This window comes from Chinchilla lanigera, unplaced genomic scaffold, assembly GCF_000276665.1.
Source record: "Chinchilla lanigera isolate Chin_1 unplaced genomic scaffold, ChiLan1.0 scaffold00008, whole genome shotgun sequence".
Lineage (NCBI taxonomy): Eukaryota > Metazoa > Chordata > Mammalia > Rodentia > Chinchillidae > Chinchilla > Chinchilla lanigera.
The window spans coordinates 2,756,130-2,776,511 of NW_004955409.1; the positions used below are offsets into that span (position 1 = coordinate 2,756,130).

At 45.8% G+C, this 20,382-nt stretch overlaps 1 protein-coding gene across 1 annotated transcript in view; it reads right to left on the minus strand.

The window, feature by feature from the left end:
- Tmod3 (tropomodulin 3 (ubiquitous)) overlaps positions 1-20,382 on the minus strand; it is a 51,925-nt gene that overhangs the window by 24,088 nt on the left and 7,455 nt on the right. The window contains exons 2-4 of the mRNA XM_005376634.2: positions 11,162-11,247; positions 8,911-9,108; positions 4,455-4,611 (exon numbers count right to left, since the gene is read on the minus strand). Of these exons, the coding sequence (XP_005376691.1) occupies positions 4,455-4,611; positions 8,911-9,036 (283 nt within the window). The 5' untranslated portion in view covers positions 9,037-9,108; positions 11,162-11,247. The remainder of the gene's footprint in view (positions 1-4,454; positions 4,612-8,910; positions 9,109-11,161; positions 11,248-20,382) is intronic.

Below are 20,382 nucleotides of genomic sequence, written 5' to 3' on the forward strand. Positions count from 1 at the left end.
ACACGTATGTATATATGGAGCCAGGTGTGATGGCACACACCTGTAATGCTAGCACTCAGAAAGCTGAGGTAGGAGGATTGCTTTGAGTTTGAGGCCTGGACTACATAAATGTGTTCAAGGCCAGTCTGTACTACATATCCAGACCATGTCTCAAAAAAAAGAAAAAAGATAAGCAATATTTACCAATCAATAATAAAAGGAGAACACAATCAATATTAAGATGTCCAACAGTAGTACGTAAAGCCCTCAACAGCATTAGTCACTAGGGAAATGCAAGCCAAAACTACAGTAAGGGGCAGGGGCTATGGCTCAGTGGCAGAGTACTGCCTAGCAAGTGTAAGGTCTTGGATTTGATCCCCAGCACAGCAAATGAAAACAGAATAAAAAACAACCTACAATGTAATGTCACTTCACACTCACTAGGAGGCCTATAATAAAAAAGACAGGCAACAAGTGCTGGCAAGGGTATGGAAACACTGGAACTTCATATGTTACTGCTGACAATGTAAACTGCTGTGGACACATTTGGAAGGTGGTGTGGCAGTTCCCTTCGTGCACAACACAGCCCCCGTGGGCAACGGTTTACAGCCAAGGCACTCCTGAGCCCGGGGTAGCATGTTCAGAGGCGGGGCCTAGCAAGGGGCTGACAAGCTGGGATGAGTCTGCGCACTGGTGGGGGAGGCACGGCCTTTGGAGGGCGCTCCTGCCCCCTGGCCCCTTCTTCTCTGGCTCCTTTTTTCTTTGCTTCTTGGCAGCCCTGAGGTGAGCGGCTTCCCTCAGCTGCAATCTCTGTCTCACCACAGGCCTGAGAGCAGTAGAGCCTGCTGACATGAACCAAAGCCTCTGCACCATGAACCCTTTAAGCTGTACACTGTTGGGTATTTTGGCCCCAGCAAGGAAAAGCTAACATACTCTATGACCCAGGAATTCCATTCCCACATACATACGCAAGGGGAGGAAAACACGTCTACCATAACAGTGTGTACATAAACGTTCCTAGCAGCCTATTTATAACAATGAGAAAGTGGAGACAACTCCACTGCCCGGCAGCTGATGAACAGTTAAAATGTGGTGCGCTGTGTGAGAGAACATTACTCAGCTTTAGAAAGGAACGAACAGCTGGGAGTGCAGCTCTGTGGTGCAGCGAATGCTCAGCAGGCACAAGGCCTAGGTTCAATCCCCAGCACACACGGGAGGAGGAAAACACCAAAGTGGATGTTGACACATGCAGCAACGTGGATGCAACTACAACACTACGCTATGTGACAGAGGGCAGACCCACACACATACTGTAGAATTCCATTTATAAGAACTGCCCAAGGCAAGCAAACTTACAGAAACAGGAAGGAGATCAGTGGTTGCCTAGGGCTTCCCGGTGGGGAATGGAGTCTGACTGCAAATGGGGACAGAGCTTTTTCAGGAGTCATGTTAACTATTTCTGTAATGATTCTGCAATTACAAAGTGGCGGCTAAGGAAACAGAACAAACCAAGATAAGAACTCAGTGCTAAGTTCAATGCATGGCACTTATCCAAACCCACTGTATGTGTGTGGGGGTTATCCTGCTAAGGCCTTTGTGACTGTGACAGAGCAGTAAGAGACTCTGTCACCATGCTGACAACCGCTGCAAGGGCCCCACCCCCGCACCAGCCATCTGCTCCACGCAAGTTACAGTGACAGAGAATGCGAAGATGACCTTCACCACAGATCCACCCCACTAAACATAAAATAAAAAGTGCCCGAACAAGTTCAGTTCACTCATATAGCTAACGTTGCTGCTTACAGGCTGCCCTGTTCAGAAGTGATTCCAGTAATGGTGTCACTGTCACCTCGGGGGCTTTGGTACAGATCTTCTGACAGAAGCACCCACACCTCAAACCCAGTGAACTAGGGGAGGAGCCAGGCTGGCGAGGGGCACTGTTTTTGGTTTTTGTTTTACCCATGACACACATGACAGCTGCTTGACACCACAATCTGCTCACTGATAAACACCCTGTATTTAATACAGGTTTAGTGACTTTTCGCCAACCTGCTAGCTGGGCAAAGATGGTGCCTGTGTCTCCCAGCCAAGATGGTACAGAAGGATCTACTTAGACGAACAGAACAGCCCCAAATGCCAAACTACACAGAACACCACCAAGAAACTGCTCCTAAGGCAACGCAGACAGTGATCCCTGAGGGATGTGAGAGACAGACAGAGACTGACTGAATATGAATGAGCCCAACAAGTCTCTGCTTAGCTCACTGCCTAGAAAAAAGGTCCAAAATGCAGAGCAGGGTTTCAGGCAGAGCCTACCAAACTCAGCTCAGGAGACAAAGCTGAGGTCCGGAGAGACCGAGGTGGTCAGGAGGTGCAGGACAGAGAAGCAGAGAGGAGGTGGGCTGCCTGGGATCTTAGCAGAGCGCTGCTCCACACAAGCACCTGAGCCGGGGAGAGTCATCCAGCAGACCAAGAGGAATCCCATGGTGCTAGGAGGAGAGCCACCTGCAAAACCTTGAGTCACCAGGCAACGATGGTTGCCTGGGTAAGTGTTTTCCTAGGTAACTGGAGTTACAAAGCAAGAAGAGCACTTTAGGAAGTTCCCCAGGTTAACCTGGGACAGATGCAGCTCTTTTGTACCTCTTATTTCCTCTTTTTCTCCTCAAATTCCATTGAGTTTTATGATCTCTTTTCCCCTATTTTTACTTTTTCTTGATATACCGTAGAAGTCACCTGGACTATACAGAACAATAAAGGCTGAACACCAATGTTTGTTCTTAAAAAACTGTTCTCCCACGTATGCAGGATGAAAGCTGTAACCCCGTTCCAGGTCTGTCTGCATAAACGCAAGTATGACCTGCAGTCTTTCCTTGGCAAACACAAAACAAGGAGCCCCTGCCTATCTCTGTGACTCAGCACACTTCAAATCTGGGCACTAGCCCTCAGCACTCCTTTGGTTCCATGCACCTGAGGGATGCCATGTTCCCGTCTGTAGCAGCACTTGACGGTTGATGTTCTAGAGCAACTCAGTGCTAGGACATTTGGCCAAATACCACTCTGTGTGCTTCGGTTGATGGGTTTGCGGCTCTAACTTTAAACCAGGAGACTGTGAATAAAGCAGGTCATTCTCTAGGACAGGCGTGGCTTCATCTGGCCCTTGGGGATCTCAGCAAAGACTGACCTCTTCTACCTGATACAGATTTCTGCCTGCAGACTGCCTTTGGATACCCACTTTTCTCTAAAGAAAGACCAGGAGAAGGGGCAAGGAGTGACAGATGATTCTGAAAAAGCCTGATGCAGAAGTCATGGGTAACCTACTAGCACTCACTCACTAACCTTCCTCTGCTATGGAGGCTGGATTCTAAAATGAACCTGCTAGCTGCTCCTGAAGTCACAGGGCAGCCAGGAGACAGTTCTGGCCAAAATTCCTGGGCAGGGCATCCTCAAATAGGAAGCCCCCATCTCCTAGGATAAAGCACTATGATCCAACCCTTTCCTCCCGCCTGGGGCACAGCAGATGAGATGTAAACAGCTTGTGCAGAAGCCAGTCCTCGGCTTTGCCTGGGGCCACCTTCCTCCCATGTCCTACTCGCCATTCCACAGAAGCGGGCAGAATAACTTGCTTTTTAGCCCAGCTGTGTTCTGAAGCTTTGGGCAGCTGAGAAACACGCCATTTTCTTTAAGCAACAGTTCACAGAGAACTTTCAAAGTAACAGCCGCACTCAGTCTCCAGTGTGGGCACCTAAGCAATCACTGCAACGAGAGGGAGCTGGGCTGGAAAAGTGTCCTGAAAGTAAAGGGTCAGTACATCAGCAATTACAGCCATAAATTACAAAAGAAGGGTACAAACGAAGGGCATCCTTTAGAAGGCACCTTGAAAACATGACATCAATCGTTTTTCACTTTTTTGTTTTTTTTGCGACAGGGTCTCACTATGTGGTTCAGGCTGACCTTGAACTTACTATGTAGCCCAGGCTGGCTTCAAACTTATGCAGCCTCCTAAGCACTGAGATTATAGGTGTGTACCACCACACCAGACATGAATCATTTTATGGCATTCCACTTAAAGAAAGGAGTTAGAGGCCGGGAGGTGGTGCACGCCTGTAATCTCAGCACTCAGGAGGCTGAGGCAGGAGGACTGCTGCGAGTTCAAGGCCACTCTGGGCTACAAAGTGAGCTCAAGGCCCGCCTGAAATGCATAGTGAAACTTTTGTCTCAAAAAAAAAAGAGTACTGAACATAGCTTTAGCTCATTTGTCCTCTGTAATATACTAGTGAACTTAAAAAATTTACTTCAGCACTTTTCCAACAACAGAGAACTAGGGAGCACTGCACAAAATCAGTGCGTAATAAAACGACATAAACACTGCCACATGTCTAAATGCCGCCAATGACAGACCTCTCCAAACAGGATCGTCTCCATGCCTGTGTATAAAAAGAAGGATCTGCTGCCTCACTTCAGAGTCCTGGGCTTACCTTTCTTCTCTCCGGTGTAGGGCACATAGTCCTCCCTGTCTTTATGCTCCAGCGCTTCCTTCTCCAGGTACGAGAGGAGGTGGTCTCTGTCAAACGGGCCGGTAGCAGCCTTGGACGTCTGGTTCTTCTGCCGGAGCCCTGCAGGCAGAAGGGCATTCTGCCAGAGAGTGAATCCGCCGTTACAACCACCGAAGGCTGGCACCCTGCACGCCCACAGAACTCCCGTGCAGAGTTCTAGACTGCAGTGTACACGGCACTGGACACCACAGCACGAGACTCTACAGCAGTGGTGTAAAAGGGCTCTGAACACATTTCTTTCTAAAAATCTGGTAAAATTCATTTACATTATTAAATGGGTACCTATATGTTTTCTTCAGAAAATATACTACTAGCAGAAAAAATCCTTTAGCTTTTAAATATCCAAGGACTATAATAAAAATTTTTCTTAATGCTTAATAACTGCTCAGCATATACATAAGTAGAGTAATTCTATAACCAAAGAATTTAAGCAACTATATGTAATGATTGCCATTTAATCATTCAGACTCTCGTGACAGACAGGTACAGTGTCGAGAATCCAGGAGATTAATGCTGACTTGTTCACCACTGTACAGAAGCTCTCGCCGATGTGCTGCTCATCTGTCTGTGCAATAATTCCCATCAGCACTGCGCATACCCCCCAGCACCAAGCCACAGCAAGAGCCCTGTCCTGGGTTCCAGTGGGGCACAGCCTCTGAAGGGCATGGCTGGCAGAGTGGGGTCAGGGAGGAGGGCTAGACTGTCTTCTGGAGCCCTATCAACCATCCCTGCACTGGGAGCAACTTGGGGCCACGGCACAAAGCAAGCACCGGTTCTCATCAGAAGCCAGAGGTGCCACTGCCTGGCCTCATCTGAGTGGGCACTGCCTTGTTCGACAGATGTGAGGCACCAGAGCAGTCACTGAAGGGCGGAAGCTCTTCTGCACCCCCTATACCGCCAGTGATGCTGGACCTTGAAGTGGAACAGAATGATTTTTCACTACAACGAGTGACTGCATGTGGCAAATGGGAACTGGAAATGTTCATTTTATAAGTAGAAACCACTGCCCTTCAACTTTGGCCATTTTTGAATATCCACAATGATTTTCATAAACTTTACCTGTGTCTTCTTGCAGTTAATGGCACTCATTACACAGCAAGCGGACCTCTAAAGAGGGACCACAGGTCTGTCCCTAACCCTGCACCAAGTATGATAATCCAAACTCAGCTATCTACAGGGACCAAAAGAAAGAGACACGCAGTCTCTGCCCCCGACTGTGACTATGAAATCAAGATAAGAGCTGCAGCCACTCCCACTCGGCTTTGGGTCCACTCCACTCTTACCTCCTAAGGTACCCGGCCGGCCACGCTGTGCCATCTCCAGCCCATCACCCGCTCCAAGCTTCCCAGACATCCCACTGGCTCCGCAGGTCAACTTGCCCTCAGGGTCATCCCTGCCCTCCACAGCCCTCACTGGCTCTTTCTCATCTGCGGGCCTCACCTCCTCACCTCCCCACCTCTCCACCCCGTAACCTCGCCTCAGCCTCCCTCAGATCCCTGGCAGGCCCCCCAGTCAGTTCCCTGCACCACAGGCCTCAGGGACGCAGCCCCGCCCTCGCTCCCCCACCCTCTGTGCTCCTCACTTTAAGGACTGTGGCTCCACTCCCCAAGCAGCGCCTTTCCCGACCTCTCATCCTAACTCCCCCAGCTCACAGCACCCACCCTCTTTCAGATCTGGAGTGACCAAGAGACGTCAGCGCCTGCATCAGGAGGGGCACATCTAGTTGGTGCATGCTCATGCTCGCATCCTACACCTGGCACAGTACCTGGGGCCTACAGGTGGCCCCTGACACTCACTGAATGAAGATTCCAGGATATTACTGGATAGAAATGCTCACTGAGACAAACTAATAAAAAGTCATTTTCCTCTCCATCCAGAAAGCATGCATTCCATGGTAGTGGGGATGGAGCTGTACTATTCCACTTGCCTCCTCAAGCCCATGTGAAATCATATAGCTTTAAAATACATTACTTGAAAAAAAAAATACATTACATGAGCCCATGATCCCTGCACTCAGGAGGCTCAGGCAAGAGGATGCCAAGTTCCAGCCCAGCTTAGGCAACTTAGGAAAAGCTTCTCTCAAAATAAAAAGAAAAAATGAAAAATAAAAAGAGAGAGTCTGGGCTACAAAGTCAGCTCAAGGCCAGCCTTAACTGCATAGCAAGACCCTGTCTCAAAAAGACCAAAAGTAAGTAAGTAAGTAAATAAATAAATAAATAAATAAATACATTACATGAGGCTGGGCATGGTGCTGCAAACCTATAATCTCAGCACTCAGGAGGCTGAGGCAGGAGAGTCACTATGAGTTTGAGGCTAGCCTGGGCTACACAATGAGTTCACGGCCTGCCTAAACTGTATAGTGAGATCCTGTCTTAAAAAAAAAAAAAAGAACAACAACAAAAAAAACATTACATGAGCAGGGCATGGTGCACATTTGTGTTCCCAGCCCTCTGGGATGGTGAGGCAGGAGGATGCCAAGTTTTAGCCCAATCTGGGCAACTTAGGAAAAGCTTCTCTCAAAATAAAAAGAAAAAATGAAAAATGAAAAGAGATAGGGATGTAATTCAGTGTGAAGGCCCTGGGTTCAATGCCCACAACACACACAAGAAGAGCCAAAATCCTGGGCCCTTCAAAACAGTGTTTTACCATAAAATAAATGCCAGCTAACTGGTTTTAGAACCTCGAAATCCATGAACCAAGCTTCACTGAAAGTACACTCTAGTAGTGCCAGGCATGGGGGCACATGCCCATAATTCCAGCATTTAGGAGGCTGAGGCAGGAGGATCATCATGAGTTTGAGGCCAGCCTGGGCTACATAGTTGAGATCCAGTTTCAAAAAACAAACCAAAAAAAAAGTAGCAAATTCTAGTGGGGCATGGTGACACATGCCTGCCATCTCAGCACTTTGGAGAAGGTAGTCTGGGCTACATACAGAGTTCAAGGCCCACTTGGGCTGCGTAAAGAGAGATCATAACTGAAAAAACCACACATACACACAAAGCTGGGCACAGCAGAACATGCTTGTATTTCTAGCACTCTGAGAGGCTGAGACAGGAGGATCCCACATTGGAGCCTAGCCCAAGCAAGCCAGCAAGACCCTGTCACAAAAAAGAAAAACGAACAAAAAAACATCTTGAAAAGGGCTGAGGATATTGTTCTGTGCAAAGGCCCTGGGTTCCATCAACCTCCTGTACCACAAACCAAAAAGGGAAAAAAAAACTTGCCACTATAAATGTTTCTCCCTTGTAGTGGAACTTTGTTGTAGTAATATACCTCACCATGGAAATGAAACAGCTTTCACCCTGAGTTTATCTCCTGCACCCAAAGGAAACAAAACACACAGCGCTCCCTCCATCCTGAAAGGGTGCCTAAGCCAACATCTGGGCACACACATGTGCGGGGAACTCTCGGCACCTTCAGGCTCTTTCCCGGACAGCTCCTTCTCAACACTGGGTGACAGCACAAGGGCTGAGGTCTCTACTGTAGCCTGGGTAATATACACAACAAATAGAAGCCACTTGAAAACACAGAGCACATTGACAGACATCAATGACTCACAATGGCTCAGCCCCCAGATGGTGCACAGCCACACAGCACTGCTTTTCACTTTCCAAACAGTGCTCGGAAGACCGCACCAGAGTGGGGTGGAGTGGGGTGGGGTGTGTGTGTGCCCCTGTGCACCATCCTTATGCAGCAGGCTTGGTATGAGTGCCCACCCAACTGGGTACACCAAGAATGGGAGTCTCTAGCTCAGACAGGCCCGTCAGGGACCGGGACATAAGAGCGCTGTGAGCTAGTCTGCTCCATGGCTGCCTGCTGCATAGCAGGAAGTGACGCCAGGGGTTCAGCACCTCTCAGCAGGGCACACTGAGACCTTAGGCCATGAAGACTGCGGGGTGCTGAGCTGTGCTGGCACAGCTGGAGACAGCATGCACGGAGGAGCAAGAGGTCTGCTACCACGATGGGAACCCTTGGAAGAGACAGACACAGGAGACAAACACAAAATGTATACTTGAAAATATTTCTCTCACGAGGTGCGTGCGTGTGCATGTGTGAGTGTTACCGAACAGCGGGCGGGCTTCGCTCTGGGAAGCTGCACACACTCGACAGCACGACTGTTTCCAGCCTCCCCTTGCCCCTTCCGCTCTTCATCATAACTCAGTAAAACGCAGAACGAAAGGCACTGCAAGTCTACAGGAGGCAGCTCCGCTCAGCCCCACCATGAAGGCGCAGGCAGGAGTGGGTGGGGAGGGCGTGCAGAGCCCACCGCTCTGGGAGTACAAGGGAGAGCCGGCTGGGAAGGCTGAGGAAGCTGCACAGCGGCAGCTCTGCGCCCAGGGTGCAGCGCCACCACTCCTCTTCATCAGTGAGCACGCACCTCGGGGTCAAGATCGTCCAGAACAGTCTCCAGCTGCTTCAGCTCCAGCTCGGACAGATTCCCGAGCAGCTCATCCTCATCCAGGTCCTTGTACTTCTCCAGGTCCTTCCGGAATGGCAGAGCCATGCTTCCAATGGGGGCGTCACCCGGATTTTCCGGTGCAGTGCAGTCCAAAGTGATTCCTGCTTTGTCTTAAAGCTACAAGAAAAGAAGACATTTACATTTTACGCCACCTCACCCGCTGCACCTAGTACATCATAGGGTTGGTGAGCTGCTCCTCCCCTGCCTGTCTCTGCTCACTTGTCGCACACTCCTCCTCGAGAGACCTCTCCAGCCTTTACTTTTCTGTCTTTTGTTAACAAAATCATCAACTGGGCAGAAAAGGAGGGAATGCAATTCAAGTGCATTAAAACAGGTGGTTAGTAGGATTTAGGGTCTAGAATTTCTGGTCACTGAATTTGGGGGCAGAGAAGTCACAATGCAGTGTGAGCCGAAGTAAATCCTCCTTGCAGGCCTGCGTCCTGGCAGAGGCTGCGCTCCAGCACCACCTGCTGCAGCACATGTGTCTCACCCTTGGGCACCCCATGAAGAGTCAGCCGCCTCTCACCGAGGGGAAAACATTTTTGAAAATGTACACTTGAAAATATTTCTCTCACGAGGTGCGTGCGTGTGCACGTGTGAGTGTTACCGAACAGCGGGCGGGCTTCGCTCTGGGAAGCTGCACACAGTGGACAGCACGACTCTTTCCAGCCTCCCTGTCTCCCCTTGCCCCCTTGCCCCTTCCGCTCTCCATCGTAACTCAGTAAAATGCAGAACGAAATGCACTGCAAGTCTACCAGGATGGCCCCTCTAGAACTTCGGTAATGCCCAGTTAGTGAGGAGGAGCAGCAGCCTGAGCTGTCACACACCGAATCTTCTACAAAAGTCATCCCCAGTACCCAGCCCCCACACAAAATTTCTTTGTCACAACCAAGAAATTTTGAAGGTGAGAGATAATGTTAAGTAAAAAAAGCATATATTTTAAATATATATTATATATATATATACACCTATATATGTATTTTTTTTGAGGCAGGATCTCACTATGTAGTTCAGGCTGGCCTTGAACTCACTATGTAGCTCAGGCTGGCCTCAAACTCACACAGGTCACAAGTTTCTACAAGGCCCAAAGCTGGGAATGAAGCTGCTGGAAAAGGGTACACTCGCTCTCAACCTCATCAGGTAATGCCTAACTCTCTTCAAAGCGATACAGCCATCGGCACTTGCAGAAGATTCGATGTATGACAACTCAGGCTGCTCCTCCTCACTAACTGTGGGCATTACCAAGTCCTAGTGGCGGCCCTCCTGGTAGACATGCAGTAGCACTTCACTGGCATTTCGATTTACGTTTTACTGAATTACAATGGAGTTGAGCAGCTTTGCCTATGTTTATTGACCAGTGGTGTTCCTTACTCTGGGAACACTCTGCTGCCCAATTTCATCCTGGGTAGCTTGTTTAGAGACACACTTTATGTACTGTGGACACCAACCTCTATCATTACGTGTTAACAAATTTCTTCTTCCACTTCCTTTCTACTCTCACTAGTTCATTAGATAGATCCTAGTGGAAAACTTTTCCATGTGTTTCTCATTTTTGTTTTTTGTTTTATGAGACAGGGTCTCACCCTGCATAAAGTGTGCTCAAAAATATGGTAAGTACTTCAATTTTTAAAAAATTACAGTGAAAGATACATTGCCATTAATCCCCCTCAAACCCCCCCTTTGCTTCAAATACATTTATCCCACCACTCTTATCACTTTCTGAAGCACTTGACAAAGTTCTCTTTTAAGAGTGTCATTAGTAAAAAAATAAAAAAAAGAGTGTCATTAATGGTGCTGCTATGGCTGCCTCGATGTCCTGAGTCAACTCAAAATGTTTAGCAATCATGGTCATTTTAACTTTGGGGAAGAGCCAGTAGTTTCACTGTGCAAGATCTGTGAATAAGCTCGACGAAGACATCCCATAATATTTAAAGCTGCCTTTCTGTTGGATGGCAGCAGCATTCACCGTATTTTTTATCACATCTCAAGGACACTCAGGAAAGAAGACTCTCAGGATTGCTTCAGAAAATGGCAAGAATAATGGAATTAAGTGTGTAAGAAGTATATTTTGGGGACAATTAATTGCAACGTGACTTTCAATGTAATAAACTTTTTAAGGTAAGCACACATGAAGTCTTGTCAACACCAATCCATGCACACCTCCACTGACCTTTTCTTGACTCCTCGGGCAAAGACACCAACTCTGGTTAAAGCCAACCTTTCTGCTTCTCACCAGCACCAGAAAGGCAGATAAAGCTGAAAAAAACACACATAGGAACTGGTCGTAGCTTGAAATTTACCACCACTAACATCAGAGAGGGTCCAGCCAGGGCTGTGCCCTATTCGCTCCCACTTTCTTGGCTGACCAGATTTCTCTCAAGCCTTTAACACTGCCTACCCCTCACTCTGCGAACCCTGGCTCAAAGGCTGTACTCAGCCATGGCAACCTGCATGCCTGCAGCTGTACTCCCTGGCACCACGACTGTGAAACGACGCCCACGCATTCACAAATGAGCACCTGAGCAGTGTGCTGTGCCTGCTGGACTACATCCTGCCCACCTGCGAACAGACTACTGCACCTCCACACCCAAAGCACGCACTCCCTCGCCTCACAGTCCTTGCCACACACTACTTCTTAGCTTCTTTCACAGCAAAACACCTAAGAAGTTGTCTAGACTCAATAGCTACTTCCCCTCTTTTTCTCCACCTGGCTTCCATCCTCACCCCTCCCCCTGTTGCAGGTAATGCTGGCAGCACCTGCACTGCGTGGAGCCACACGTCAGCTGGCTCTCAGCTCTGGTCACAAGTCCTATCAGAAGCAGCACCTGGTGATACTTCCCCATGCGGCTTTGGGGGCCTGGTTTTTCTTGGCCTCTCCTCTCTCTGGCTGCCCCATCTCTTCTGCTGGCTGTTTCCACCTTTCTCGCCTTTAAATGCTGGACAGCTCCAGGGCCTTGTCCCTCCGTTCCTTCTGTGCTGCACATACTGACACCTCCAGTCTGACCTCGCTCCTGAACTCCACACTTAAACACAAGACACAAGATGCATGCCTCAGCTGCTCCCCATCTCTGCTGCTGCCCCCTCCCCAGCACTGGCAGTGACTGCATTCTTTCGGCCCCTTGGGTCAAGCCATCTCTGCATTCACTTTTGTTTCCTTCACACTTTGCATGTGACCACCACGCCAAATCATGTGTTACGTCTTTACAGGCTCCACCACCTGTCTGTCAGCTGGGCTATCGTGTGCTACAGTCTCATATTCCGATGCTGAAGTGTAACAGAAAATGCCCCCCTCCCCCACTGGTATACTTCAGTCTGTTGGTTCCTGTTCCAGTTCTGGTTGCTCCTGTCCTTTAGAAATGCCTGGTCCCTGTGATGGACAGCTGGTCACTATGATGCACACTGTATAAACCAATCCCCAGTTGACAAGCCATTCTGCCTCTGTACTTCCTGCTTGCTTATCCCATATAAGCCCTACACCACCAGAGATCAGGGCCTGATATTTTGGGAGTGATCACGATCAGTGCCCACTGACATAAATAAATCTGCCATTGTGGGGACAGAAATCAAAATGGCTGCTAGGTGTCCTGATCAGGCAGTGTAACCAGGGGAAATTCTGAGTGACCAAATGTGCTATTTGTCTGATATGGGTGGCAAGTATTCTACTGCATACAGATGCGAAAGATTCACTGTACTGTACATTTAAGACTTTCTCCGGCTGGCGATATAGCTCAGTGGTACAAGTGCCTGCTTGGCAAGTGCAAGGTCCTGAGTTCAATTCCCGATACCAAAAAAAAAAAAAAAAAAAGACTTTCTCCCTTTACTCTTGTTACATCTCAAAAATATTTAAAATACATGCTTGCTTTTGTGTAAGTAATTATACTTAGAGTTAATACTAAGAATTAAAAGTGTCCACAAACTTTGAAAAGACTGTTTTTTCCATGCTGGGTGTGGTGGCGCATGCCTGTAATCCCAGCATTTGTGAGGCTGAGGCAGGAGGATTGTTGTGAGTTCGAGACCAGCCTGGGCTACAAAGTGAGCTCAAGGCCAGCCTGAACTGCCTGGCGAGACCCTGTCTCAAAAAGACAAAAAAAAAAAAAAAAAAGAACAACCTGAACTGCAGAGTGAGACCCTGGTCTTTTTTTTTTTAAAAAAAAAAAGACTGCTTTTTCTGTAGCCATGGTAATAAGTAGCCACCAAAAACTGATGAACAAGTTGCCTTTGCAAGCCAGTCACCATCAGTCAACTCTGAAAATCGGCCAATCAGGAAGAGATGGACTCCAATTGCCTTTTTTTTTTGGTCTTTTTGAGACACGGTTTCACTATGCAGTTCAGGCTGGTCTTGAACTCACTTCATAATACAGGCTGGCCTTAAACTTGCAACACTCCTCCTGTCTCAGCCTCCCGAGTGCTGGGATTACAGGTGTGCGCCACCCAATCGCTCTTGACAGCGAACTGATCGGAATCAACTTTCTCAGCTAAAGTCAACCCACCATGGCCAATACTCAAATTCTATACTCTCTCCAAATCCTATATAAAACACTGTAGCCTCTTCTGCCTTGAAAAACCTGTGTCTGGCCAGTGCAGTTCTCCCTTATGCCAGTATTAAATTTGCCTCTACTTTTTTTTGTTTGGGAGTCTCATCATCTTTTCATGCTGAAAAAAATTTTTGTGATATTTGTTTTCAAACAAAATATTTTAATGTCGATACATACTAGATAGTCAAAATATTCCTTCTTGATAAATTTCCATGTAATCTTTTGAACGGGATATGGTTCACTATCCAATAATTTCCTAAGTATCTGCTTCAATTTATTTTGGTTAAAAAAATTCAAATCAACATTTCTTTTTCCTTCTGTCTGGATCTAGCTTCAGAATTAACCAGAAGCAGTGTTAAATATGATCTCCGCCTGCAGACTGTAGAAGCTGAAGCACCCAGACACTCTTATTTAAGGTGAGCCTTGAGCTCCCTCCTTGCTGGACTGAGAAGCCCTAAAGATGGAGAAGGCTGAGGCAGAGAGGCCTCTACTTAGTGTGGTGGGCCCCTCAGTGTCCTGTGACAGAGCATGCTGTGACCCCAAGCCACGACCTCTGGGTCTGAGATGCTGGCACTGGAGCAGGATGCACAGTGGGGGCGGGGAGAAAGAGTCTAATAGGTTATTTCCTTTTTACAAGGTTATGCTTCTAATCCACACTAATTACAACCAAAAACTGGTTGTAAAAACTGTATTCAGTGTCCTAGCCCAGTAGGGCAGCTTATAAACATTATTCCTCAGAGGTGATGGAGAGGCCAGCAGCCTCAGGGTCTGGCGAGTCCGTTCTGAGTCACAGATGGCACCCTCCAGCTCTCCCAGGCGGCTTTTACAAGGGCACTAATACCTCTCACGAGGGCTCTGTCCTCAGGGCACTTCCTAAGCCCAGCTAAACCCACACTGGTGACTCCAACTCAAAATAATGGTGGGGGAGAAACATGCAGACCACAGCATAAGTCACTACATCTAAAGCACTAAGCGTATGCACATAATATTTACCATCTACAATGCAAACTCACTTTATTTCAGCTGCACATGACATGGACTGCTTTTTCAGTAAATAAGACTTCCTTTTTACACAAACAGAATATACTGGATGCTGTCCTTCAGTTTACTGACTTCCTCCTTCCTTCCTTCAGAATGAAAATCAAGGCCTTGTGCATACTAGATAAGTGCTCTATCACTGAGCTATATACTTCTATCCTCTTTTGAAATATTATCCAGAGACAGCTTCTCACTAAGTTGGTAGCTGGACTCCAACTTGCAATATTCCTGCATCAGCCTCCCAAGTAGCTAGGATTACAGAAATGTGCCACTGTCTCCAGCTGAGACAGCACTATTTTCCCCCTGGTGGTACAAGGGACTGGAGCCTGAACCCAGGGAGGGCTTTCACGCTGAGTTGCAACTCATTTAATTTTTGTTTTGAAACAGGGTCTTGCTAAACTGCCCAAGTTGGGCTCGCTTGGGTCCTCGTGCCTCAGCCTCCCAGAGTGCTAGTATTACAGGCATGTGTTACCTCATCCAGCTAAGACAGAACTTTAAATAATGAATTTGTGATGTTCTTGAGATGCAATGGTTGACCCGGTGTGGGCACATCTGAGACAGCTGCTTTGTACACAAAGTCTGAAAAAACAGTGGCTGATGATTCTGTGTAAACATTTCAGGGAAACTAATCAACTCAGGATATGAAACAAACTAACATAGCCCTGCCCTTCCTGTCTTTGTTGGCAGCCCTGTCCTGCCATCTTGAATTTTAAAAAATGTGATCTACCAATCCCAAAAGCGCAAAGGAAGAAAAAGCTTTGAGTCCGAAGGCAGCCCAGAAAAACTTGTAGGGCCAGAACAAATGATCCATTTAATTAAAGGTTATTTATGGAGGGTAACCTTTAAGTAGGAAGCAGCCAAATCATTTGTGACCATTACCAGAAAATACTTAACAGGTGACTCACACTGCTGCCAAAACCACCTCCCAGTAAGACCCTACTGAGACCGCGCCTCCCCAGTGAGTAAGGCACCTCCTCTTCCTGCTCAACGCGGAGCAGAGCCCCAACTCCGGTGTCTTCAGGGGAGGTGCGGCAGCAGAAATCCAAGGCCAGGTCAGAGGAAGGCACTCTGCACACCACAGCTGTGCAGAAGGCCAGAACAGCCAAACCCTTAGTATATCCTTTCTCAGCACCAAATGTTCTCAACCTTTTTTTTTGTGGTTTGTTTGTGTAATAGATCTGGTAGACCAGGAAATGCTGAAGCTTTTCCAAAAGCTGTTGCAAACTCAAAAAATCTTTAAAAAGATATGACATCATATGAACTAGTCTCTCAGGGTAATAAAGTCACAGGACTCTTTAATCCTACTTTTTAGCCTAAAGGGCCTCCGCCATCACACTGGACAAAAGCAAACAGGACACAGGGTGGAGGCTTGCTGGGAAAGCTTATCAGTGCTCAGCCATCAATCAAAATGCCGAACACATTCCAAGCCCCTAATGGAAAGATTAATCTCAGGGCTTTCTCTCCCAAAGAAAGCATCGCGTGACTCACTCTTCCTCCTGAAAGAATTTTCTTAGTCTATTAAGTCAGCAAGCATTGAACCAAATACAAAATCCTCCACTAGGCGAGGATGGAGAGAAACCACTCTGAGAGCAAGGGAACCTTTATGCAGTGGGCAAAAGGTGCCATCTTTCCTCCGTTTCATTTCTTCTAAAATATTTGGGCTTCAAACCAGATTTTTTTTTTTTTTTTTTTGCTTCATTTTGGGGTGGATTCTCTGAATTCTGAAACACTCTTATGTTTCAGCTTTACTGACTGTCCCACCTTGAAATCAATATGTATTTGTATCACCTAAATGCCCTTCACATTTAATATACCATCAAGGAAGAGGGGCTGCACTGGTAGGACCCAGACCAGGATATGGACCAGGGCGAGGACAGGGGCCACAGGAGTAAGAGGAAAAGAATTTGAGAGAACTACACAGAACGGATTCCTATTTCTCTCCTCACTTTGTAAATGTTTCTCAAACTAGAATTTAAGAGCTTATACAGCTTAAAGATGAGGCACAAACAGGGCACAGAGACTAACAGTTGGAGGGTTAAAGTAAATGTAAGTACCAACTTAGTCCTTTTCTCTGGACACACTGCTGCTGTCTGTGAGTTTACAATGCTGGGCAAACAGCAGAAATAACCCTGATCTTCCCCTCGCCCTCTCATGACGTCACCTTCACACCACGAGCACAGCCCAGTGCCGCGCTGAAAAGAACCCATTACTAGGGTGTCTCTTCCCTTCTCCACTTCCCTTTAGTATTCCAGGTATGTAGAGCCCTGGCTTCTAGCAACACCATGTATCAACAACTGTGCTACTGTAAAGATTAAGACGTTCAAACCAAAATGTGCTTACATAGGAAAATATTCTCCCAAGTGAAAAAACTGCTGGGAGAAAACATCTCTGTGTCTGCATGAACATGTGCATGATTACCATTAGTGATACTTCTAGACTCGCCAATTAACAGTCAACAAGCTGCCAGGTGTGGTGGCACATGCCTGTAATCCTAGCACTGGGGAGGCTGAGACAGGAGGATCGTTGCAAGTTCGAGGCCAGCCTAAGCTACAAAGTGAGCTCAAGGCCAGCCTGAACTGCATAGAGAGACCCTTGTCTCAAAAATACCAAAACAAGGGCTGAGTATATAACTCAGTGGTACAAACCTGGCAAGTACAAGGTCCCCAGTTCAATTTCTGGTACAAAGAAAAAAAAAAAAGAACCGGAAAAATACCAAAACAAACAAACAAAAACACCCAACAGAAAAACCCCAGTCAATAAGCCATCAGAATATTCGGACTGAAAGCTATCCCAGTATTCTAGACACTTTTTAAAAAATTAATGTTTTTGGTACACTTTTGACATACATAACAATCACACCCACCATAGGGAATTTCAAGCAGTACATAATATACCTTCTTTTCTTTCCCATTCCTTTTCCTTCCCTTCTGTCCTTCTTTCCTTCTCCCTTTACAAAACTTTGTTTTTACAGTAGACATTTTAATAAGGTAAAGTTTTTGGTACAACATGGCAGAAAGTGCTTTAAAGGCTTGCCAAAACTAATATGAATCACCGAAATAAGCTCACAAGATATAGAAAATATCAGATTGTTTTTATATAAAGATTTTTCAAACCAATACCTACAAAATAAATACAACAGACAACCAGTATATGGCTACTATTATTTGTGTTAACTGCAAAACAATGGATGAACTTGGTCAAAATGTCAAACTGCACAGCAGATAAATGTCTACAGTAAGAAGTGCTTAAACTATCCCTCTACCCTATTTGACTCTACTACTGTCTTCATGTTTCCATACTAGATTTTGCTTTTGAACTTTTTAAAAATAAAATCAGGTTTTTATCTTTTTGCATGCAAGGCGGGTCTGGTTGAACTGTAATGGGGATAAGATACATGTAGTATATTTTTAAAAATTTAATAGGAAGATCTCCAGTCTTCCAGTGTTTGTAAGGCTTTCAGTTTTAGCAAGACTGCACAACTCAAGCTCCCTTTCTTTGCTAGACTATTGAGACTGCTCTTTGATGAGTCCTCCAGAGCTATTCTCTTAGCTCTGTAGTAAACTGCTGCAAACATAAAAACCTAGTGGAATTTAATTATCACCAAAAGAGGGAAAACAACAACAAACTCCACAGAAACCAGAATTCCTTAGGCAGAGAAGCCTGCTGCTTATCTTCTGCCTGGGGCCAGCACATCTGTGCACTCACTGGGCTGTGTGACTAGGAGCCCAGACCTCTCAGCTTCTGGGGCACAGGAAAAGCAGCCCGACACAGCATAGGTTCCTTCTGGTAAGGGACCCCGCCATGCCTGTGCCACACACTTGAAACCAAGCAGCCTCTTCCCCACCCAGCAGAGACTCTGCCTCCATCCCTAATCCAGCTGCTACTGACACAGAACAGGGAGAGAGCTGAGCTCTGTTCACTCTGTCCCTGACATCCATGGACTCAGGTCTCTCTCACAGGCCTCGATGTTAGGCAAACACCATGAACTTGGAAAAAAAAGATACTGACTTGGCCTCATCACTGCCAAGATGAATAATGTGTAAGCAAAAAGGAAAAATATGAAAAGCTGAGTCATGTTAGCTATGCACAAAAACCAAGCAAACAAAAAAGCTACCTGTTTTTCCTCTCAGGAAAGCGACTTGAAAAACCAGAACCAGATAAGATTTAAAAACTGAAAAAAGCAAATAATGAAGGTAAACATGGACCAATGTTGCTAAGTACTAGAGGAAAGAAAGTTAGAAGTGGCATGGCCACATTAATAAATGCTTTTCAGAAAACACAAAGCAAATTTCAACAGCTTATTTTCTGTTTTCCCATTGATTCCATAATTAAATTGTTTTTATGAAAACATAAGTTCTCCATTGTAAGTTATAAGAATAATGGAAAAATGTCTCAATCACAAAATTACATGTTATTAATACAGTAAAAATACTAAAAATGGCACAATCATTTCTGCCTCAATTCTCTTATTAAGATAAATTTAAGTCTAGATAAACCTAACTACTGTTTCTATTTTAATTATATTTTATAACCATGTAGCTCAAGACAAGGAGTACTGAAGACAGAAAGACTTTACAACAGATCAGGTACTGTGGTAGTGGACCTACGGCATGCATGCCGCAGCAGGCTGTTTGTATCACCAAGAGCTTTAAAGATTCACCATCACTGGACAAGGAAAATGGATTTGATATTTAGGAAGTGGGCCTTTGTGAAACAGGTTCCATAAAAGCTTTAATTTCTGGAAACGTTTTAAGGACTTTTAGAGGGGTCCCCGTCCTATTATTCATTCAGGTTCATTTCTCAAATCGGCCTACTTTTCTCCTATACCAGAGACTAATAGTTAACAACAAAAGACATCTTAGGTCTTTCCAAATCTAAACACTCAACTTTCAAAATACTGCCTTGCGACTAACTCTGGAAGGATCAAAAGAACTTGAAGACCTGGACGCTGAGGCAGAGGCACAGTGTAAGCTCAGTGTTTACTATCCATCTGGTGGCACCATTTGAGTTTTGTACCATGTTCATTTTTTAATGTTTAATTTAAAGAACAATTCAACCATTTGTTGCATTTTAATGCTGTGTATGAAAAACCAGAAATACTGCCTCTGACTTCTGAACTATGTACACCACACCCAGGTCATAACAAGTGCTTTGGTGAAAAGAACAAAACAAGAACTAAAGAATAGTCTATTAAAAGAATTTCAGATCTGATAAAAGCCACCTATGACAAACCAAGAGCCAACATCATACTAAATGGACAAAAACTGAAAGCTTTCACTTTAAAATCAGGAACAAGACAAGGATGTCCACTGTCACCACTCTTACTCAACATACTTCTGGAGACACTAGCCAGAACAATTAGGCAAGAGAGAGAAATAAAAGGAATAAAGATAGGAAAGGAAAGTGAAATTATCCTTATTTGCAGATGATATGATACTCTACATAGAAAACCCCCAAAACTCCACCAAAACACTCCTAGAATTAATCAACAAATTCAGTAGCATAGTGGGATAAAAAGTCGGCACTCAAAAATCAGTAGCATTCCTACATGCAAACAGCAAAAATACTGAGAGAGAAATAAAGGAAACTATACCTTTCACAATAGCATCCAAAGAACTGAAATACTTATGAATCAATCCAACAAAAGAAGTAAAAGATCTATACAGCGAAAATTACACTACTCTACAAAAAAGAGATTGAAGAGGATTTCAAAAAATGGAAAGATATTCCTTGCTCATGGATAGGAAGAACCAACACTGTGAAAATGGCCATACTCCCAAAATTGTTATACAGATTCAATGCAATTCTGATGAAAATA